This window comes from Hemicordylus capensis, chromosome 3, assembly GCF_027244095.1.
Source record: "Hemicordylus capensis ecotype Gifberg chromosome 3, rHemCap1.1.pri, whole genome shotgun sequence".
NCBI classification, from domain to species: domain Eukaryota; kingdom Metazoa; phylum Chordata; class Lepidosauria; order Squamata; family Cordylidae; genus Hemicordylus; species Hemicordylus capensis.
In genome coordinates, this window is record NC_069659.1 from 5,653,983 (window position 1) to 5,677,498 (window position 23,516).

At 48.3% G+C, this 23,516-nt stretch overlaps 1 protein-coding gene across 3 annotated transcripts in view; it reads right to left on the reverse strand.

Moving 5' to 3' along the window:
• Positions 1-23,484, reverse strand: part of PLEKHB1 (pleckstrin homology domain containing B1) — a 48,919-nt gene extending 25,435 nt beyond the window's left edge. Inside the window, exons 1-4 of one of the 3 annotated variants that reach the window (XM_053310004.1) lie at positions 23,151-23,484; positions 22,618-22,721; positions 15,570-15,722; positions 1,539-1,641 (exon numbers count right to left, since the gene is read on the reverse strand). In XM_053310004.1, the coding sequence (XP_053165979.1) occupies positions 1,539-1,641; positions 15,570-15,722; positions 22,618-22,654 (293 nt within the window). In that variant the 5' untranslated portion in view covers positions 22,655-22,721; positions 23,151-23,484. Of the gene's footprint in view, positions 1-1,538; positions 1,642-15,569; positions 15,723-22,617; positions 23,123-23,150 lie in introns of those variants that run through there. The other 2 variants (XM_053310005.1, XM_053310003.1) reach the window with 2 other exon arrangements.
• Between the last annotated feature and the right edge of the window lie 32 nt (positions 23,485-23,516).

Consider the following 23,516-nt stretch of genomic DNA (forward strand, 5'->3'; position numbering starts at 1 on the left):
GCATGACGCCAGCACGCACATGGTCTCTGCGCATGCGTGGCTGCCATCTGCGTGGTCAGCCTGATTGCTTTGATAAAGTCAAATGCGGCACCACATCGTCCTCAGTGGGGAAACCGGACTGAAGGTGGCCCCTCCCACCACCTGCATGTGCAGTCCCACGGCTGCGTGCACACATCTGCGGCTGGTCTGCCTTTTCTGGGCAGCGCCCTCCTGGGGGCTGCACACGGCACTCGACCAACTCCATGCCTGCCACACCATCCAATGTGGCCCCAGGCCAGAGCAAGAACAGGGGCCCCACAGATAAGGGGCCCACACCTGAAAGGGGCCAACTGTTCTCACTGGGATGGAGCAGTGGGCTGGCACGGGGACGGAGCAGGCAGCCAGGGCTCAGCGCAGGGGAAGGGGGTGGGAAGTCCCCGCTGGAGACCCAGGGCCCCGGGCTGCTGTCCCCAGCGACTAGATCACTGGTGGTCCCAAAAACCTGCACTCCAAAGAAGACTGGGCCAGGTGGAGGGAACTGCAATTATTAGGTCTCTGTGGGGCACAAATCTCAAGAAGCATCAGAGGCAACACCCGTCTCCACAAGGCCTGGCCTCCACATGCAGCCCAATGAGGTGGTAGGATGCTGAATTGAGGCGGCAGAGGAGACAGTGTGCTAGTTTGTCTGCCTGCAGCGAGTTTTTGACACAGGGAGGGGGGCAGCAATGCAAACCGCCAAGAGACTTCAGTAGTGGGCGGTATACAAATTCAATACATACATACATACATACATACATATCTCCCACCTATCGTATGAAGCAGTGCATTCTACCACCTCAGTATCCACCACTTTATTTGGCTGTATTCAGAGAGTCAGCCTGAAAGCCAGTGTGATCCAGAGGAAGACAATCAAGAGAAGTAAAAAAAGTACAAGGTAATGAGGGGTTGGCCCGCCTCAACTCCTTGCCATGCCATTTTTGAATGGCTTTGAGAAAGTGTTGGTCTCAATTATCCATCTGGAAATGGGAACATAGGAACACAGGAAGCTGCCATATACTGAGTCAGACCAATGGTCCATCTTGCTCAGTATTGTCTACACAGACTGGCAGCAGCTTCTCCAAGGTTGCAGGCAAGAATCTCTCTCAGCCCTATCTTGGAGATGCCAGGGAAGGAACTTGGAGCCTAGATGCTCTTCCCAGAGCAGCTCCATCCCCTGAGGGAAATCTCTTACAGCGCTCAGACTTCTAGTCTCCCCTTCGTATGCAACCAGGGCAGACCCTGCTTAGCTAAGGGGACAAGTCATGCTTGCTACCACAAAACCAGCTCTCTTCCCCACAAGACCAGCTCTCTTCCCCTGTTGTTTCTGCAAAACAACAGAATATGTACCAATCTGCACAATTTGTATAGAGCATGGGGTTGTTATTACTTCTGTATTTTTAGATAGATAGACATAACTGTAGGAAACCATTTTTATTCAGAGCATATGCACAACCATGGAGTTTGGGGATGTGCTCTGTGGAAGCTCCACCTTCCCGACCCACCACGGCCCCGTGACTCACACAGCATCATCCTCGCTCTCGGCACAGAGCATGGTTTTGGAGCCGTCTCTCTGGACGATGCACATCAAGCACTCACGGGTTTTCCCTTCAGGAGGCTGAATGTCTGCAAGGCAAAAAGGAGACACACCAAGCAGGTGAGACTGTGTGCAAGGCGAGGCCCCTTAACTAAGGGGCAGAGCACCTCTTTTGCATGCAGAAGGTCTCCATGGCAACTTCTGGCACCTGTGATTCAAGGCTGCCACAAGGTCATCTCAAAGCTTTGCAAGAGTCCAAATGGGGCCCGGGCAGGTAGGAACACTAAACACAGCTGAGCCACACCAACTGTACTACCTCCCCCAACACCACAAACAGGAACTTGCAGCCACAAAAGACAACTGTAACTTGGAGATGTGAAAGCTGAGGGAAAGGATCACAGCCCAAGCAGAACAAATGTACCCTCTACCAGGTACCAGCGCAGCCCATCCTTTCAAGACTTGTCCCCAAGATCAGGCTGGAAGCTCTCTGTCCAACATCACACCCTTCTGATTTGAGCCTTGGCAAATGTCTGTCCCCGATGTTTTCAAACACTCCCGAGGGATAGAAACTTTGAAATAACAAATGGAAGCAAGAATTCTCCTTAACTAGGAACTGCACAATAGGGGTTCCAAGAATCTCAGCGGGCAAAGGCTCAAGACCTGAGTGCCTAGAAAGCTGCGGCCATTCTGGGGAGAGGAAACTGAGCTTATGTGTCCAGTGATTTACATGGCTCCACACAGATCTATGTACTTCCATGGGCATGCAGAAAAGGAGCAGGATGTGGCATTAGTTTCAGCATTGTTTTTTAACAAGTGTCTAGTCTTTCTGACTGTTGAGATATGCTTGAAAGTACCAAGTCAAAGCCTGCTGATAATATCTCAGAATGATGTCTGAAAGAGATGGGGGTGGTGGTGTTGGAGGGCCCTGCATAGTTCTGTGTTCCTGCCCCATGAGTAGCAACACCACCAGAATGGCATGACACAGGAAACATGTCAGGATTATGCAAAACAACAGAATATGTACCAATCTGCTCAATTTGTATAAAGTATACAGACCTCCAGAATTTAGAGACTGCTTTGCTAGGGATTCCAGACAATCCTGGATGGCCCCTACCACTAAGAGAGACGGCAGCAGAACATCTTTCTCTCCTTCTGGCAGAGATTCAGGGAAAGGAGCAGGGCTGGGCTACCTCTCCCTCCTTCCCCTGCAGGTCTGTGTATGTTAAGGAAGAGGGAAAGGACAGGCAAGCTAGACGGAGGAGAAAGACACAAGCTGTGTGCTTGCAACTGCAAACCCGGGAGGAGGCAGCTCCGGCCAGGATTCGGGAGCCATGCACACTCCGGAGAAGCCGTCATGTGGGCAGGTTAATGTCAGGAGGTGGAACGGAAGTTGATGGTGTGTTTCAAGCAATTCTGGAAGCTCAGAGTGAGCGGCAAACATTGGTGAACTGGGATTTGATGTTGGCTGCTTGTACCAACCTACCAGGATTACTTGAAGCACACATTCACTTTCCGGTCCCCCTTCTGACATCCCACCCACCCACCCCATCCACAAGACTGCTTCTTGGGAGCACATGCAGCTCCCGAATCTCAGTTGAGAGCTGCCGCTTCCTCCCCCCAGGACTGTGGATGTGAGAACAGAGCCACGCAGATTTCTAGGGGGCCTGGAATGGAACAGCCAAGGCAGGCAGCAGCAGCATCTCAGGATGCAGAGCTTGATCTTTCTGACGTCACCTGTTGCTGACTTCTAAGAATGGCCTGTTATCTTCTCTCTCCGCCCAGTGCTCAACCTGCATACCTGTGCAAATAAGCAAAACTAAACAATGACACTGTCAGTCTGCAGTGACCCTTCTTCCAAAGGAAACTAGAACCCCAAGACACGCTGTGGGCAACCCCTGGAACTTCTCACCGCTCGGGGAAGCCAGTGGCAGAAGAGCACTATAAAGCAGCTGCTTATATCCCTCTAAAAGGATTTGTGTGTGTCGGCCACCTCAGCCTCGCTGAGCAGTCCGATTAGCTGAAACCAGCAGTCTGGCCAACACCAAATTAAATACTGTGGGATCTGAGGCACTTCCGAAGGCTACCTTAGTCAGGGAAAGGCCACTTTAAGAAAGAGAGAGAGAGAGAAGATGCTGAAACGGTTGAGGGGTGTGAGGAGAGACATTAAAGTCCTCACACAGCAGAGTATGCTCTGGTGGTAAAGTTCAGCCCAAGAGATTATCTGGAGACAGTAGGTTGAGTTCAAAAAACAAATACAGATTTCTCACTTCTAACAAAAACCACTTTGAGAACCTCTGTGGTTAAAAGGCAGGAGACAAACAGATTAGATCGATTACATTTACACCCTGCTTTTCAAGATAAGGGACACGGGGTTCCCAGGTGCTGTCCCATCCAGGCACTGACCAGTCCTAGACCTCCTTAGCTTCATCAAGCTGGCTGCATCTGAAGCCTGCGTCCTTCCTCTTTCCCTAAGGACACAGATTCTCTAACTACCCTTGAGTTGGGAAGGGGAGGCAAGAAACTAGCAGTCAGCCAAATGCTGATCTGATTAAATAAAATAATAGAAGCTGCTTTTGCTTAATCACGTCAACTGTTCGTTAAATGGTGTTGAGAGTGTTGATTAAAAATTCTAGTCGTAACATCTTTATTAATTGAGCTTTTCTATTACTTTGCCTAGGATCAATGTCAGACTAAAACAATCTTGTAATTAATCAAGGGGTTATTATCCCACTTGCTCATTAACACTCTCTCTCTCACACACAAACACACACACACACACACACAGTTAGCTTTCCACAAAGCCCTTGTTATTGCAAGGCTTCTGATGTGTTAGTACCAGTGGTGGGCCTTGTCAGAGTGGGTCTGACCCACAGAGATGGAGAGAACAGGGGGCAGAGGCATGCTGTTGCCACCCATAAGAACATCCTTGCTGGATCAGCCGCAGGGCCCATCTAGCCAGCCAACTAGAGCCAATTCCGTGCTAGGGATCATTAGGAGGGGGGTTGAAAATAAAACTGCTAATATTATAAGGCCCTTATACAAAACTATGGTGTGGCCACACCTGGAGTACTGCGTACAATTCTGGTCACCACATCTAAAGGAGGACATTGTAGAACTGGAAAAGGTGCAGAAGAGGGCAACCGAGATGATCAGGGGCCTGGAGCACCTTTCTTATGAGGCAAGGCTACAAGTTGCAACACTTGGGGCTTTTTAGTTTAGAAAAAAGACAACTGCGGGGAGACATGATAGAGGCCTATAAACTCATGCATGGTGTGGAGAAAGTGGATAGAGAGAAATTCTTCTCCCTCTCGCGTAACACTAGAACCAGGGGTCATCCCATGAAATTGATTGCTGGGAAATTTAGGACCAACAAACGGAAGTACTTTTTCACACAATGCATAATCAATTTGTGGAATTCTCTGCCATGAGATGTGGTGACAGCCAACAACCTGGATGGATGGAAGAGGGGCTTGGATAACTTCATGGAGGAGAAGTCTATCAACGGCTACTAGTCAGAGAGCTATAGGCCACCCACCTCCAGCCTCAAAGGCAGGATGCGCCTGAGTATCAGTTGCAGGGGAGTAACAGCAGGAGAGAGGGCAGGCCCCCTTCACCTCTTGCCTGTGGGCTCCTCTCAGCAGCATCTGGGGGGCCACTGTGCGAAACAGGATGCTGGACTAGATGGGCTTCCTTGGGCCTGATCCAGCAGGGCTCTTCTTATGTTCTTAAGAGCTCACCCCTCCCCTTGGTCCCAAGCAACTACAATTCGGCACAAGGATACCGAAGCTGCAGGTTCTGTTTAACTGTCATGCCTCGCAGCTGCTGATAATTTGCAGAATATTGCACCAGGGCTATTTGCTCTAACTGCCAGCAGCTGTGTCAGACAGGCACCTTTCCCAGCCCACTAGCCAATTCCGCCCCACCCCCACCCAAGAAAGGGCCTCTGGCCAGGATGTCTGTCAGCTGAGAGTCATTCATTCATGTTCATAGCAGGTCCCAGGATGCCTTTCTCTGCTAACTGAGCAAAGAGACACCTTTTTAAAGTGGGCATTCTCCCCTATGTAGCAGGGGGAGAGCAACTGGCCCTATCCAACCCCTGCACAGCATCCCTCCAGTGGTGGCTGCTGGTGCCTACCTTCTGTTTCTTTTTAGAATGTGAACCCTTTGGGGACAGGGAACCATCTTATTTATATAGTATAATATAAACCTCTTTGAGAACTTGGTTGAAGAGTATATAAATATCCGACGTCGACGTCGTCGTATTTAAGTGGCTTTGCAAAACCAGGCAACTAACTCTCTTCCAACCATCCCGTCATAGGGGGCAAACCCATGACAGAATCACGTTCCAAGCTGAAGTCCAAAGCCTGAACCTTTCCCACATGCAAGATGATGTGAGGAACCCCAGGGCCACACCACTCAGAGTGGGGTCTGCTTGCATTAAGTGATATGGGATGCAGTAAAGGGGCTCCAATGGGTGAAACTGTCAGGGAGAAAGGCAGGTCTTGGCCCCCCAAAAAACACTGGTATCCCTGAGGAAGTGGAACAGCTGGAGCTCCCCACCCCACCCCCAGTGATGTCCTCATGTATACACCTTCACTTTACCCCCATATAAGTGAATGGCTGCCATTTGCATGGGGGAAAGGAAGGCTGCTCTGAACCTGGGAATATGGCTACGAGGGGACGCCCCCCCCCAACACTGAGTGGCCTCTGTGGGGTTACCAAGATGCCCTTCCTGGGGTCTTTGTAGTTGCCAAGCCCATTCCTTACTCCACTTACCATAAATGAAGGTTTTGCTGGGGGAAACGGATCTGGAATGTAAGCCCAGGATTGTAGGAATGGATGCTCATTCTTACAATCCGAAGGGCAAAGCAAGACAACAGCCCAGGCTGCATGTGGTGATGCAGGGCATTGTGGCAACTGAGTACACTGCAGCTGCACCTTCTAAAGCTTTCTATGGAGTCAGAAGAGCACATGAAGCCCAATCGGTCCACATCTACTGAACCAGCTTCCCTTCACCACCAATTAAATGTGCAGCCACAATTATTTTTATTTATCACATTTATATACAGCCCCATATAAAATCTCTGGGCAGTTTACAAATTAAATTACAATCAGAGGGCATGACCTCAGCTCCTGCCTGTGGCTTCCAGCGGCATCTGGTGGGCCACTGTGTGAAACAGGATGCTGGACTAGATGGGCCTGATCCAGCAGGGCTGTTCTTCCGTTCTTAAATTAAAATAACCAGCCATAAAACTTTACAAACTAAAAGCCTGATAAAATAGGTGCATTTTCAAGAGTTGCTTAAAAACAGCCAGAGATGGGAAGGTTCTGATTTCATATGGGAGCGTGTTCCAGAGCCCTGGGGAAACCCTAGAGAAAGCCCAGTTTTGGGTTGCCAAATGAGTCAGTGGCAACTGCAACCAGACCTCCCCCACTGATCTTAATAGGCGGCAGAGGCGGGGAATTCATGAAGAAGGTGGCACCTTATTAATCCCCTGGGCCCAAGCTGTTCAGGGCTTTATCGGTAATAACCAGCACTTTGTATTTCACCCTGAAACTAACTGGCAGCCAGTGCAGTTCTTTTAAAATAGGATTAATATGGTCTCTTTGGGTAGCCCCAGAGACCAGCCTGCCTGGCTGCCACATTCTGCACCTGTTCCAGTTGCCAGACTATGTACCAAGGCAGCCCAATGTAGAGCGCATTGCAGTAGTCAAGCCTTGATGCTACTAGCATATGCACCACCGTTTTAAGGTTGTTTTTCCTTGAGAAATGGACATAGCTGGCATATCAGACAAAGCTGATAAAAAGCACTCCTAGCCACTACCTCAACCTGAGATATCAGGGAGACAGTGCATCTGCATCTCCATTATTAAGTGCCTCTTAAAAACACTGCATCTGCATCTCCATCTCACCACCCAGAGCCTTTGGAAAGGGCGGCATAGAAATGTAGATAGACAGATAGATAGAGAGATAGACAGTCTCCAAGGACCATTAACTTGGAGATCCAAGTAAGGAAAGGTCCAGACCACACATGCCATCTAGTACAGACTGGTGCGTGACTGGGGAACCATTGATATTTTGAAGACCAGCCCCCTGGTCAGACTGCAAGCAATTTAGTCACACAGTTCTTATTTGTCTTCTGAGCCTTAGCAAACCTATCTTTGATATTTTCAAGAACTCTTGAGAGCCAGAAACTTTTCTAAATAAACGGAAGCAGATGTTCTCTATGGACTGCAGAAGAGTGCTTTAAAGTCACCTCCCAAGTCCCAACAGATAGCCCACGCTGCTTGACGGCTGAGGCAGAAAGGCCATAGGGCACTCACCCCACACAAACCAATGAACAATGAGAAGTCTGTGGCCAAGCAAAAAAACTGATCGCAAACAGCAGAGTTAGCCAAATGCCTCAGCTCTTCTGGGGAGCTGCTGCACCACAAGCAAACAATGGAATAATTGGGACCCCGGGGAGAAAGTGCCAACTCCATGGCTCCTGCTGCAGCCACACTCTGGCAACAATCCCAGAGACACCCAAGAGACGGGACAAAATTCAAACAAGACAAACCCTACAGAGGAGCAGAGAGACTCACAGGCAGGCACCACATCCAACATCCGCTTTGAGTTGATGCTGCAAGCAGAACAGACCTCACCATGAAACTTCCGAGGCAACAGCAGCATCAAGACTTAATCAAAGCCAGAGTTAAGCCCCTAAACATATTTTTAGTGTTAGGATACAGCCCTAGAACATGTGAAGAATTACCTTTTCTTCAATAGTTCAATGTACAATACAATTGCAGAATTCAAGGTGAACTTGCTGAATGCTGAGTAATTCAGAATAGCTTTTATTGATTTATTTTATTTAACATATTTCTATACCACCCAAAACATTTGTCTCTGGGGAGTTTACAATTAAAATCATTTAAACAGTAAAATCATTTAAAACTCAACATTAAAAGTATCAACACTATAAATCTAATTAAAAGCCTGGGTGAATAAGTGTGACTTCAGCACCTTTTAAAGAGTTGCTAGAGATGGGGAGGCTCTTATTTCAACAGGGAATGCATTCCAAAGTCCAGGGGCAGCCACAGAGAAGGCCCATCCCCGAGTAGCCACCAGATGGGTTGGCGGCAACCGCAAACGAACCTCTCCAGATGATCTTAACAGGTGGTGGGGCTCATGGTGAAGACGACATTCTCTTAAATACCCAGGGCCTAAGCTGTTTAGGGCTTTATAGGTAATCACCAGCACCTTGTATTTTGCCCAGAAACGTTTGCAATTCAAATCATAAGGGATTCTTACAGACAGTGTGAATCTTAATTCTTGTTTGTGGTTTTTAAAACAGCACCTTTGGTATTAATTTGCTAATTAAATTTACATCTCATTTTTTTGTTGAAACCCTAACTCCAAACAGCAGCCATAACTGGGAATGTTGAAAGCAATCACAAATACCCTCAGATTAGGAGAATGCAAATTTGGTTTTTCCATACAAACCCAAGCTAGTAGAATTATTTCCCCCAAATTCACTTCAATTCAAGTTGCAGCCAGGGAGCAAAGGAAGATGAACCAATCACTGCAAATTTGTATTCTCCAAATAAGACAGAGGTACTTATTGTGGGGGTTGGAACTCGAGAGATGATTTTGATCTGCTGGTTCTGGGTGGGGTCACGCTCCCCCAGAAGGAACAGGTACGCAGTCTGGGGGTGCTTCTGGATCCAAACCTTTCCCTGGTGTCCCAGATTGAGGCGGTGGCCAGAGGTACTTTTTATCAGCTTTGACTCCAGCTGTGTCCATTTCTTGAGATGGATGACCTCAAAACGGTGGTATATCTGCTGGTAACCTCCAGACTGGATTATTGCAATGTGCTCTATGTTCGGCTGCATTTGTACATAGTCTGGAAACTACAGTTAGTTCAGAATGTGGTGGCCAGGTTGGTCTCTGGGTCATCTAGGAGACATCATATTACTCCTGTGTTGAAAGAACTATACTGGCTGCCGATAGGTTTCTGGGCAAGATACAAGGTGCTGTTTATTACCCGTGAAGCCCTAAACTGCTTAGTCCCTGGGTATTTAAGATAATGTCTTCTCCACCATGAGCCCCACCGCCTGTTAAGATCATCTACAGAGGTTCGTCGGCAGTTGCCACCAACTCATTTGGGGGCTACTCGGGAACAGGCCTTCGCCGTTGCTGTCCCTTCACTTTGGAATGTGCTCCCTGTTGCAATAAGAGCCTCCCCATCTCTGGCAACTTTTTAAAAGGTGCTGAAGACATATTGATTCACCCAGGCTTTTAATTAGATTTATAGTTTTAATATTTTAATGTTGGGTTTTTAAATAATTTTAATGTTTAAATCATTTTGACTGTTTAATTGATGTTTAAATGTTTTTTTACTGTAAACCACCCAGACGTGCAGGCTGTGGGCAGTATAAAAATATGATAGCCAGCCAGCCAAATAAATAAATAAAATAAAGTATTATTGAACATTATGCATCAATATCCTGGAACCCAGACCGGCAGCTGTAGAACTGCAGAGAATTGCATTAGTGCTACTGGAGGGCTCTGAAAGGAGATTCATGCTACCACATGAACCAGTCCTCTGTTGGGACTATTTATTTTCCACCAATTGTCCGCAAGATTCTGCTCTTAGTGACTCAGCAGTGGTGGTACCATGCAGTACAAGGACATCAAAAAATACAAACAAAAGGTTGGAGAGTGAAGCAATGTTGCTTCTGCCAAAAGGGTTGGGGGAAGATCTGCCAGACCTCACACTGAGGAAGTTCAGTGACTCCCACAGTCCTAGGAAGCAGTTATATAAGGTTATGCAATATAACATTAGGGTGACCTGGGCTGCAGAAAACTCTCTCTCTCTCTCTCCATTTGCAAAGTTTTGAGAGAATCTGAATATCCTTGTCCATGACATTCTGGGAAATCTGGAAGCAGAAGCTCCTTTCAACCCCGTGTTGTTTTTCTGCAAGGGAAAGAAGTCTCTGCCATCTGGTAACACATTGTCCTACCTGGTCCTCCTCCCTTCAACCCCCACCCCATTTTGCCATCTTCAGAGACCATGGGCTCCTCCAGCCAGCAATAAAGAGCATTTTGAGAAGAGCTTGCAAATAAGTTGAAGGTGAGAGCTTATTCAGCATCTACACACCCTCACAGGCAAGTGTCAGCTTTTCTAGAGTGATCACCTGTGCAGGTCACATGACCAGCTGGGCCCTTATGTGTGCTGGTCACCACCTGCTGACCAGCTCTGGCTTTCTCTGACTAACCCACCATTTTTCAATACTACCTTTTTTTCCTGGCAAATAGTCACAGAAAGCAAGAGCTGGCCAGCAGGGGGCGATGTGGAAATTCTGCAAGGTCTCCGATGCATGTGAGATTGCATGTGTCTCCGAAGCATGTGTCTCCGATGCATGTAAGCCAACACTCGTCTACAAGAGTGTGTAGATGCTCTTGCCTTCAACTTATTAACGAACTCTTTTCAAAACACTCTACTGCTGCCTGGAAGAGCCCCATAAGCAGACACTTATTTTTCAGGTGAACAGGTAGCTAAAGAACAGCTATTGTGGACCTGTCTAAAAAGACAGGGTGAGTCCAGGAGGATGTGGCGCCCCTCCCCACATAAAGTAAAGTCAGAAGGCTGAACTCCCACCTTTGGACTAGGAGGTGGTGCTATCCCACACATAAAACTTCCCTCTGGACATTGGGGAGGAAAGAGACATTTATTCTCTAGTCCTCATGGTGGCCGAATAAAACCCAAAGGGTTTGGGATAAGATTCTCAGTCATCAGAGGGATTTTTCTAGACATCATGCATTCCCATAGCAGTGGGCATGTTGGCTCTCAAGCCTTTCCTCCAGCATGGCAGATACCACCTGTTGCCAGAGGAAACTGACAAGGCTAAAAAAAATGAACAAAATATAAAGTGCATATCAGCCCAAACCAGGAAAAAAAAACACTAAAGCTTACAAGGCAAGATAGTTCTGCTTGCTTCCCTTTGCCAGCAGCTCGCCTCCCCACCTCTCTACTCTCATGTGCTGCACCTACGTTCACCCCACGGACACAGGTCCAGAACCCTGCATGTGTGGGAAGGAGATGCGAGGAAGGAAGTTCCAGGGGAAAGCGGCTGGTAGGGGAAGGGCTGAGCATCCCTCCCCCTACTTCTTTCCCACAAAGTGCCTCTCCAAGGGTACTTTGCAATAGAGAACAGCCCATCAGGCTGTTGTCGGACAGAACGTAAGAACAGCCCTGCTGGATCAGACTCAAGAAGGCCCATCTAATCCAGCATCCTGTTCCACACAGTGGCCCACCAGATGCCTCTGAGAAGCCCACAGGCAGGGGTTGAGGCCATGCCCACCCTCCTGCTGTTGCTCCCCTACAACTGGGATTCAGAGGCATCCCGCCTTTGAGGCTGGAGGTGGCCTACAGCCCTCCGACCAGTAGCCGTTGATAGACCTCTCCTCCATGAAGTTATCCAAACCCCTCAGAGTTGTTCCACGATGTGTGGTTTGGCCCTGCGAAGCAGAGGCAGGGTTCAGTTTTAAGTGTTCTCCACCTAATGGCACAGCGGGGAAATGACTTGACTCGCAAGCCAGAGGTTGCCAGTTCGAATTCCTGCTGGTATGTTCCCCAGACTATGGGAAAGACCTATATTGGGCAGCAGCGATACAGGAAGATGCTGAAAGGCATCATCTCATACTGCGCGGGAGGAGGCAATGATCAACCGCTCCTGTATTCTACCAACGACAACCACAGGGCTCTGTGGGTGCCACGAGTTGACACTGACTCGACGGCACAACTTTACCTTTAGGAACGGCTGATAGAATTTTGTGACAACATACATTTACAGACTGGCTTACTATATAACAGGGGCGTCATTAGGAGGGGGCCCATGGGCCCCCAGTGAAGAGCCCCCAATTCCATCAGCCACCTCCTTCTCCATGACCTCTTCCAGGAAGGAAGGGCAGCCATGGAGGCATCCAGGGGTGTGGGGGACAATGGAGGAGCAAGGAGGGGGAATGAGTGTCCCTCTCCTTCCCAGCCAGTGTCTCACTGAAATGCTGGCTGGCTCAGGGCTTCTTTCTCCACCTCGCTCCTAGCCAAGCGGGGGGGGGGGGAGCCGGACCCTCTCCCAGCCACACACCCCTGCATCAATGTCAGACACAGAGTCCAAGGTTAGTACCGGAGATGGGGCTCCTCAGACCCATTGCAGAGCTCTCCGTCAGCAGTTTGCTGAACTGCTGGTAGGGAGCTCCTTTCTCTGCCTCCCTGTGAGGAAGCAAAGCAAGGAGCTCTCATCCCCAACTCCCCATCTCTGGCACAGACCCCGGACCCCGGGTCTGACATTGAAGCAGGGGGTGTGGCTTGGGCACACATGTGCTAGCATGCACACAGTCAACAACTAAATTAAAAAAAAAACATCTTAAAACGCACCTTTTAAAGGAAGCTTTTTAATGCTCTGGGGTCCCCCCCCCTATATCTGGTAGGTTCTTTAGCTTCTTATAATTTTCAGTTTTAATTTGAACCTAATGATTGTGGTTTTTAATCTGACAACTTTTTTTCTTCTTCTTTCTTTTCTTTTCTTGTCTAGTTTAGTTAATTTTATTGCTTTTATTGTATCTTTTATTGTAGGTCTTATTGTTGTGAGCTGCCTTGAGCAGTCGTGCACTGGAGGGGCAGGGTATACATATTCTAAATACATACATACATCCCTGCGCCCGTGGAGGCAGCTGCACAGAACATAGGAGAGAACTCCTCACCGCTCCTCACTCTCTGCTGCTTCCACCTTCATGGGTGCTGCATTATAACATTAGAGACTTTAATTATTCTTGTGGGAGTATAATTGAGTTTAATTATCAAGGGGGGGGGTTGCTGTGGGCCTGTGGATCCTTTAAGCCCCTGGCAACACCCCTGCTATATACCAATACAAGAAGGGAGGAGACCTTTCTTGGAGAGTCTGGGGGCCTGTTTGAAGTATCTTAAAATGAGATGGTGCTGTTCAAGATTGCACTTTTTAATCATAAACAGACAGTCCTAGTCACCCTGAGCCTACAGGATACAGATTAAGATAAACCGATAACTGCCATTATAGAAAACAAGCTTCCAGGGAAACTAGGACATATCCCCAGGACGAGAAAAGGGTCGTGAGAGCCCCCCTGGTGCAGTGGAGATCAGTCCAGCTTTCAACACGCCTGGTTTCCAGCCCCTGGTTGCCAGCCATGAGCACTCCTCAGCCTAAGCTCCTCCATCTCTGAAATAGGACTCTTAATCTACTTTAGAGAGGACGTGAGAGAATGGCACACAAACACACCAGGAAGTGGTCTTGTGGCAGTGAGCATGAATTGTCCCCTTTGCTAAGCAAGATCTACTTTGGGTTGTATTTGGAAGGGTGACTACACGCGAGCATTGTAAGAGATCACCCATAGGGGATGGGGGGGCCACAGCTCAGGGGAAGAGAAGGTCCCAGGTTCACTCCTTGACAGCATCTCCAGGCAGGGTGAGAGAGAGAGAGACTTCTGCCTGAAACCATGGATGGACCTAGTCCGACTCAGCAGAAGGAGGATGCTTCCTCTGTTCCACCAATACATACATAGTTAGGACTTGTACTCCCAGCACCGAGGAAAACCAAAATGAAAACTGAATGCTGATGAAGCCCAAACGATGTGTCAAGCAAAGCAAAACGAAAGAAAAAAATCTGCAGCCGGTATGCATTATGCAGATGAAGCAAATGTGCCATGTGTTCTGCATAATTTATTCCGCTTCCTGCAGAGGGCTATGCAGGCCACAGACGCTGCCTCTGGACCACTGGAAGTGCTTCTCAATCCCACTTGTGGTGACTGAGATTTCAGCAGTTATTGCCTACACAAACCTTCCAAGTAAGGCTGTGCCAAATGCTCACCCTGGCAGGTGAACTGAGAGGACCAAAAATAATTCCTGAAAATATAGGTTGGTTTTGATCATTCTTCTGCACAGCTGTTTGCATGGGTGCTACTGATGCTGCTGCTGCTGCTTCAGGGCCATTGCTTTCCATTCCTGTAGTGATCCCAGCCAATCATGGACTAGGCAGCAAGTGTGAGGCCATCACTGAGCACAAATGTAGAGCAGGTGCAATGCTTCCTGGACTGATCACAGTCCACTGCCTCCCCAAGAGAGAGACTGCACCACCCAGCGCACGGAGGATCTCTTCCTGTAGAGTGGCAAAGAGTTCACAAGCTACCACTTTACAGGAGGCAATCCACAATACAGCCTGCTGCACAACCGCTCTCCCTTCTCTTGGCAAAATGCTTAACTTGCTTACAGGGGGAGGATACAAATACAAACATTTTTGTTCCCATTTGCCTGCCTCCATGAAAGATCACCAGTCAGAGGGCCCTTTTTCACAGGGGACCAAAGACTGCATGAGGAGAAAATGCTCATATCAGCTCAGTCCCACTTTACATAACATAAGAACAGCCCTGCTGGATCAGGCCCAAGAAGGCCCATCTAGTCTAGCCTCCTGTTTCACACAGTGGCCCACCAGATGCCCCTGAGAAGCCGACAGGCAAGAGGTGAGGGCATGCCCTCTCTCCTGATGTTGCTCCCCTGCAACTGGTATTCACAGACATCTTGCCTCTGAAGCCAGAGGTGGCCTATAGCCACCAGACTAGTAGCCATTGATACACCTGTCCTCCATGAATTTGTATAAGCCCCTTTTAAAGCCATCCAAGTTAGTAGCCATCACTACATCCCGTGGCAGAGAATTCCACTTTCTGGCTGTCAAGACTAGTTACCAGCTTTTAAGAGACAGCAACTGTTTTTCAGAAGGCTGCATTTTGCACCCAAGGTCAGAACACCATGCTTGCACAGTACTGTTTTTAAAAAAAATCACAGAAAATATTTGTGCGCACACACACACGCACACCCACCCACCCACCCGCCAACTAGGGGGGACACCAGCCGGGTGACAACTTGCTCATGGTGGAGAAGGGGCCCATCTTCACTTTTTCTCCCAAGGCCCACTCCAACCTTGCTGCACGCCAGACACACACCTCGGCATTCACGCCCTGTCCTGACGTCCCTGCAGTTGAACTTGATGTTGATCCGACCATCCATGTCACGCCCTGTGTCATCGTGGTAGTAGACGAGACTGCCGTCCACCCACAGCACAAACCAGTTCCGTTTCCAGCGTCGGAGGATGGAGCCTGCGCAGGCCAGGAAAAAAGGGATGGGGTTCAGGTGAACAGAGAGGAGATAATCTGAGATGAGAACACAATATGCTAATACAAGGGGGTTTCTTTGCCAGCCCTTTCCTGGAACTGAAAGGTCATTGCGCCTACAGATTTACATTTCCAGCCCAAGTCAATAATCCCCGCCCAAGACTGCAGCAGGGACGTTCTTCTCACGTCCAAACGGAGGGCACAATCTGGCGAAAACATTGCCTGTGTGAGCCCGTTGGAATGAATGGAGATGGAGCAAGGGCACATCTGTGTCCTTGCTCCATCCCCATTCATCCCAACGGGGCTCATGCAGGCAACGTGCTCGCCAGACAGCACTCTCGGTTTGCTGACTCTACTTCCCACCCGTCTCATCTCTTATTCTGCCTTGTCTGCTGGATTCTTAAGAGACAGCTATCAAATATCCCCACCCAGCAGCCAAAGCTTCATTTAAGATGACAGGCAGGCCTGATGCGCAATTGAGTCAGTGAGGAGTAGGAAGGCAACCCTAATGCTGCCCGTAAGGGTCAAAGATGCTGAGCTAGATGGACCAGTGGTCCAGCTCAGTAAGAGGCAGCTTCATATATTATCTGCGTCAGGCCTTGACAAGCTTCCTTTTCCTCTAGGAGCCAGCCCCAAGACTTAGGAGTCAGGCTGCCCTCTGCCTCCATCCTCAAAATTATGAGGACTGGAAACACATTTTTAAGAAGAAGAAGAAGAAAAAATGCAACTCTCAGGATCAAGTGCAGATGCTACCAGGCGTTTTTCCAGACTCTTTGACCAAGAGGCATGGTAGGAAACCATCTCTCACTTAAAAGCTTAGGCACAATGGAGCATAGGATCTTGTTCATTTGAGATATCAACTCTCCCCAGCTCCAGCCCAGAAGAATCCCAGAATTAAGAGTGTACAACAGGACATGGGATTGCCCTAGCGATGTGTGAAATGTGCAGGCTTCCAGAAGAATGAAATTGAAAAAATACTGCAGATAGAAGAACTTGGAAACAGATTAGTCCTACTCTAAATATGAATGCACCATAATAGAAATCACTGCAAATTGTGTTTTGTATTGCCCATAATGTTCCTAGGTAAAGAGTCTTAAGAAGTCTGAATGGTAGCAAGGTTTAGCTGCCTGATTCTGATCAGATCTGCTGATTTAGACAAGTATGAGTTTTATGTGACAGGAAGGTTTGCAGCAGCTACTGAAAAAAGTCTACAAGGAAAATGTACTTTCTATTGCTGTATCATGAAAGGGGGCGGGTAGGATTCACCCGATATGCTGTTCTGTCCCCTTTGCTGATATGTGTAAGTGGACCTTTTATTATTTTGTGCTGACATTTGGGTTTAAGCAAATACAGGACTGACTGACAAAAAGCACCATGTCAGGGAGCAGATATAACTTGGTGGCAGAACAGCAGAACTTTGCTGCTGCTGTTGGACTACAACTCCCATCATCCCCAGTTGCAATACATTGTGTCTGGGGATGGTGGGAGCTGTAATCCAACAGCAGCGTCTCAGACTGGACACCCCTGGACTAGATGGACCATTGGCCTGACTCAAGATAAGGCCATCTCATATGTTCACACAACCCCATAAATGCATCCAAGAGAGTTTTTCACATTCTAGTCCTTTCCCCGCCACTTCCTGTGGTCTGAGGGGCAGCAGTCCTACATTTTCTAACCCCACTTACAGAGTTTCTAAAATCCATGGGCCTGTGTGTGCCACAAAATTTCTGAGGTGTGTGCTTGGTGGCTATGCACGAGAAGGCTTTTTCTGTGGTGGCCCCCTCTGTGAAACTCCCTTCCATTCAAAATGAGACAGGCACCATCCCACCAGAGATTTCGGTGCCTCATTAATGCCCAAATGTTTTGCTTGGCTTTCTCACCCTCCAACTGAGCCTACATGATATTTTTATCAAGTTTTTCATTTCTGCATGAACAAGAGTGTCTTTGGCCACTTTTATTCTCATCTTTATTGTACTCTGTTTTGAAAGTGGTTGTGAGCCACCTTTAATTTATTTTAAAGAAAAGCAGGATATACTAATGACTACAACCACTTTATTTGTTAGCCACCCCTTAACAAATTGTTCTGTGGGCAGCTCACATTACAACAAAAACATCCCATTTAAAAAAACACATAAAGCAAGACAAATTACAATATAAAAATACAGTACACAATACAAAACATTTTTAGAGCAATTTTAGAAAGCCCGAGTGAACAGAAAGGTCTTCACATTTTAAATAACAATTACACCGAATGACAGCCAGAGTCCATGGTTTTTGAACTTTCTACTTTCAGGGACGCCTTTCCACCATGACGTCTGCCATGTGCATATTCTAAAGGGTTTGGGGACATGGCCTAGGGCACACAATCTATTCATAATAGCAAGGCCTGTTGGGTGTCACCATTGCCCCACTGAAAGTGAGAGGGCAGCAGCCACGATCCTGCACTCCACTGCCTTTGGGCAATGCAGGAAGAGAGCAGTAGTGGTTGACCAGCTGCCTTGCAGGTGAGGCTTGTCTGCCATTAAGAACATAAGAACAGTCCAGCTGGATCAGGCCCAAGAAGGCCCATCTAGTCCAGCATCCTGTTTCACACAGTGGCCCACCAGATGCCTCTGCAAAGCCCACAGGCAAGAGGTCTGTGCCTGCCCTCCCTCCTGCTGCTGTGGCTCCCCTGCAACTGGTATTGAGAGGCATCCTGCCTCTGAGGCTGGAGGTGGCCCACAGCCACCAGACTAGTAGCCATTGATAGACCTGCCCTCCATGAATCTGTCTAAGCCCCTTTTAAAGCCACCCAAGCTAGTGGCCATCACCACATCCCATGGCAAGGAATTCCATAGATTCATTATGCGATGTGTGAAAAAGTACTTCGTCTTGTTGGTCCTAAATTTCCCAACCTTCAGTTTCATGGGGTGACCCCTGGCTCTAGTGTTGTGAGAGAAGGAGAAAAATTCCACCCTCTCCACTCCATGCATAATTTTATACACCTCTTTTCCAAGGTAAAGAGCCCCAGATGGTGTAGCCTAGCCTCATAAGGAAGGTGTTCCAGGCTCTTGATCATTTTGGTTGCCCTCTTCTGCACCTTTTCCAGTTCTACAATATCCTTCTTAAGATACGGTGACCATCATTGGTCATCTCACTAAAGGACCCATGGGAGGAGAGCTGGTCTTGTAGCAGAAAGCATGAATTGTCCCCTTTGCTAAGCAGGGTCCACCCTGGTTTACATTTGAACAGGAGACTACATGTGTGAGCACTGAAAGATATTCCCCTTAGGGGATGGAGCTGCTCTGGGAAGAGCATCGTTGGTCCCAAATTCCCTCCCTGGCCTCTCCAAGATAGGACAGAGAGCCTCCTGATATAACCTTAGAGAAGCTGTTGCCAGTCTGTGTCCCAGGGATTCTCGATGTTGGGTCCCCAGATGTTATTGGACTTCAACTCCCATAATCCCCAGCCCCAGTGGCCTTTAGTTGGGAATTATGGGAGCTGAAGTCCAATAACCTCTGGGGACCCAACGTTGAGAATCCATGGACTGTAGACAATTGGTTGAGTCTTATATTCCTATGATAAGTTTACACAGGGTTCACCAGAAGACATTTTGAAAACTGCTGCCATGGGAAAATATGAACGGTTGTGCATCTGCTAGATTTTTTAAAATGCAGGAGGGGACCCATTGCTTTGCTTGTTGTCCATTTCTGCACTATGCTCGCATAGGCATAAAAAAACCACCTCAGGGCAGAGAGAATTCTGGCCATTTTACATCTGCCTGGTACAAGATGGGAAGTGGCATGCAGGTGTGTGTGTGTGGGGGGGGGGTTGCCTGCTGTTCCAAGGTGCTGCTGCTGTTCAGGCTTTGTTTTACAGCTCTCAGCAGAGAACTAGGAACAGATGGCCAAGCTTTGAGGGCAGGGGAGTGGGGAGAAGAGGTTTCTGCCTCAATAGGTCCAGCAGTTATTCAGATGAATAATCCCAGAGTGATCTGGGCAGCCCAAGCTGCAGTCCTGAGCTGACATCCTTGCAGGTCCTACTGACATGGATGGGGCTTGCTTCCATGTAAATAAATCGGCTTCATGTCGGGACTCTTATCATAGAAGTAATATCGCCAAAGCCACTAATTTAATAACCATGGCACCAACTGTGGCCTCAAAGACAAGAACTGTTAATTGCTATGGAATCTATTAGGAACTGATGGTTCCTAATAGATTCCATAGAGTCTATTTTCCCCTAGAATCTATTTTTCAAAAGTGAAAACCAAGAACAAGTTTCTAGTCCTTATGACTAGGGGGAAGAAGTTCATAAAACTGGCAATTTCAGCTTAAAGCCTGCAAAAGAGAAAAGTCCTTATGGGACTTCTTCATTCCATACATCCACCAGCCCTCTTCCACGTCTCTCCCCAGCCCCAGAAGCACACCCATCGCCTTCACACGTCTACTGCCCGTCATCCACCCAGTATTTGGTGCCTCAATCCTTGTTTCAAAGACTGCAAGAAGAAAAACGTTCTGCCACATTCCACTCCATAAGCCCCCAAACTGTGCAATCAAGAAAAAACATCTAACCTAAGTATTTCTGAACTCTCCTAATTTTCAGTTCCTTAGAATTCCCCGCCTCAGACTTTGCATTGTCTTTTCTTGATACTATAATTTCCAACTAATCCCAGCTGTTTTGTAAGTGTCATAAGAACCATTGCAGAGACTTAATTCAAAGACTGGAAGCAATTCCTTTAGAAACCACCCAGCACTTGTTCTACCTTCCCATATTTCTTGTAACCTTCATTAACTGTTAAAAACATGTTGATCCCTCCCCACCCCCATTCTTTTTTGGTGATCATCTTTATCGCCAACAGTAAGTTACTGACTGTCCAGGTCTTACCTTCATAACTTTTCAAATCCCTTCCTAGCAAAATTACTACAGCATTTAAGAATATTATTATTATTATTATTATTACTACTACATTTATATCCCGCTCTTCCTCCAAGGAGCCCAGAGCAGTGTACTACATACTTGAGTTTCTCTTTCACAACAACCCTGTGAAGTAGGCTAGGCTGAGAGAGAAGTGACTGGCCCAGAGTCACCCAGCTAGTTTCATGGCTGAATGGGGATTTGAACTCGGGTCTCCCCAGTCCTAGTCCAGCACTCTAACCACTACACCACGCTGGCTCTCAATATCCTTCTATCAGTTCTCTAATTTTTTTTATTTATTCGATTTATATACCGCCCTTTAAAAAATGGCTATATTCATAACCAAACTATTTTTATATACATGTCACTCATTTCCATCTCATCTGTAGGACACATGCATTTTCAGAACGGACCACCTGAATGTGTAACAGCATGGCCAGAGTAGGTACTGCAGATTAGCTGGAACTCTGAAGAGTAGATATTGAAGGAGGGAACAGGGTGGGGCGATACAGCTTGTGCATCCACATTTGGAGAAGATTGTATGAGCAGGGAAGGCGTGGAGGGTGGGCAGCCACTCTGCATCTTTGAGGCACCCAATTTTCATGTAATAGTCCTCAGCAAAGCAAAAGCCTAGCTCCAGTTTGGACTTCCTCCATAATATTTAGAAGCCGTTTCCCTGGCAGTGTCAGAGCAAATCAGTTTTTGAAAAACCTTGGCTGTATGGATTTAGAAACAAGAAGAGTTGAAAATATTCTGAATTGGGTTCTCATAGTACTCATCATGGACAAGACAAAAATGCAACCCTAGCTGGGGTGAGGGGTATCTTCATCTTACATCCACCTTCACTCAAAACTGTCTTTTAATATACAAGATCATTTTTTTATTTAGAAAGGAGTTGTTTAAAAAACAACAGGCTACTGTACAATTTCCATTATCAGGTAAGTCTGCTCATCAAAAACCTGTGCCAGCCAACCAAATACAGATGGGTATTTTGATATCTGGATTTTTTTTTTTAAATAGGAGGTGGGTCTAAGAAACAGCTAGGATTAATAACAGGTATATAGATTATTTATTCATCTACATCACATTCACACCACTTTTCCATGGAAACCATGCCCAAAGCAGTTTACAAACTTTTAAACTGGCTTCCGAAAACAGTCAGTTTGACCTGCAACATTTTATCCTAATTCTTTGTTCTCTCTATCTCCTCTTTTTAAAGTAAAGTTTCTAGAACTCTAAATAAAACGTTGAACATTCCTGTTAGGTGTTTAGAAATCACAGGGAACATTTTTTTAACGGCTACTGCATAATTAAACCCACCAAATGCTGCTTTCCTGGACTGACCTACCATTAGCAGGGCAAAGTGGCCCATCCAAGGTAACAGCCTGAAGCACTACTCAGTTGCCAACTATTAAAACTGTTGTGTGTTTATCAGCATGGTGCAGGTGCCATTTGGACTTTCTGCCTCAAAAGGAATATGTCCTGGGCCTTCTGTAGCCCTTACAGATAATTTGCCTGCAAACGGCTACAGAGTTAACATCCGTTTCAGCCCTCAGGCTTTGTCCATCACTTTACCAGCTACCCAAAGTACACAGAAGACCTAATTTGTCTCCTAAACACCCCATTGTGAACAGAACAAACAGGAAAATCAAAATAGCGTCTCTCTCTCTCTCTCTCAAAGAGAGAAAGAGAGAAAGGTACAGTGCTGTTGAGTCGGTTCCGACTCCTGGCGCCCACAGAGCCCTGTGGTTTTCTTTGGCAGAATACAGGAAGGGTTGACCATTGCCTCCTCCTGTGCAGTGTGAGATGATGCCTTTCAGCATCTTCCTATGTCACTGCTGCCTGGTCTGGGAAACATACCAGCGGGGATTCGACCGGCAACCTCCGGCTCGCTAGTCAAGCATTTCCCGCTGCGCCACTTAAAAAGAGGGGAGACCCTTACCCCACCGCACCGCACCGCACCCCAGGAATCCCCGGCCCCACTTACTCTGCCTCCAGAGCCAGCCACTCTTCAGCAGGGCCATCTCTGCAGAGGTCTCCTCCCCAGCGGGCTACCTGGGCGGCAGGCAGGCAGGCAGGCAGGCAGCAGAACTTCAGGGAGAAAAGCCAGAGTCAGGCAGAGCAGCAAACCATCATCCTCCCAGCGCAAGCAGCCGCAATCCGGGTCACGGCCGGAGTGCTAAAGATAGAGACGGGCACTTGCCGAGGAGAAGCAGCAGCAGCAGCAATACGCTTCTCGAATTATCTCGGTTATGTAAATTACGGGGGTGGGGGCAGGAGGGCGGGAGGGCGAGCAAGACACGGCAGCTGGGTCCCCTCGCCCTGCCTCGCCCCCGGAGCCGGCCAGCGGCCACCTGGATCTCCTCCTCGCCCCAGACAGGCTGCTGCTGCTGCTACTGCAGAGGAGCAGCGAGCCCGGCCGCCGCCCGAGCAGTTGGCCACCCAGCAGCAGCAGCAGGCACCAGCACCCCGCTCCTCTCCAGCCCTCCTCCCCCCGGGCAGTGGGCGCGCCCAGCCTACCTCTCCAGGGAGCCCCAAAGGCAGGCAAGCGCCGCCAGCCACCCTTCCCACCCAGCAAGCGAGCGGAGCGCGTTGCTGCTGCTGCTGCCGCCGGCAGGGCTGGAGCCGCGTTCCTAAGGGGAGAGCATCGTCACTCACTGCACGCCCCCCCCCCCCGCCCCGGCTCGGAAAAGGCCGGGCGAGCGTGGCCATAGAGACGGGACTCGATAGAGCAGTCTGTGCGGGGGGGTGGAAGCAGCGGCAGCCGCCCCAGGAAGGCCAGCGAGGCAGGGACGACGACGGGCTAGAGCGGCGGCGCCACCTCTCCGGACTCCTGCGGGGGGCCAGTCCGGCTGGCTCGCTTGACCAGCAGGGCGGCGCGCCTTT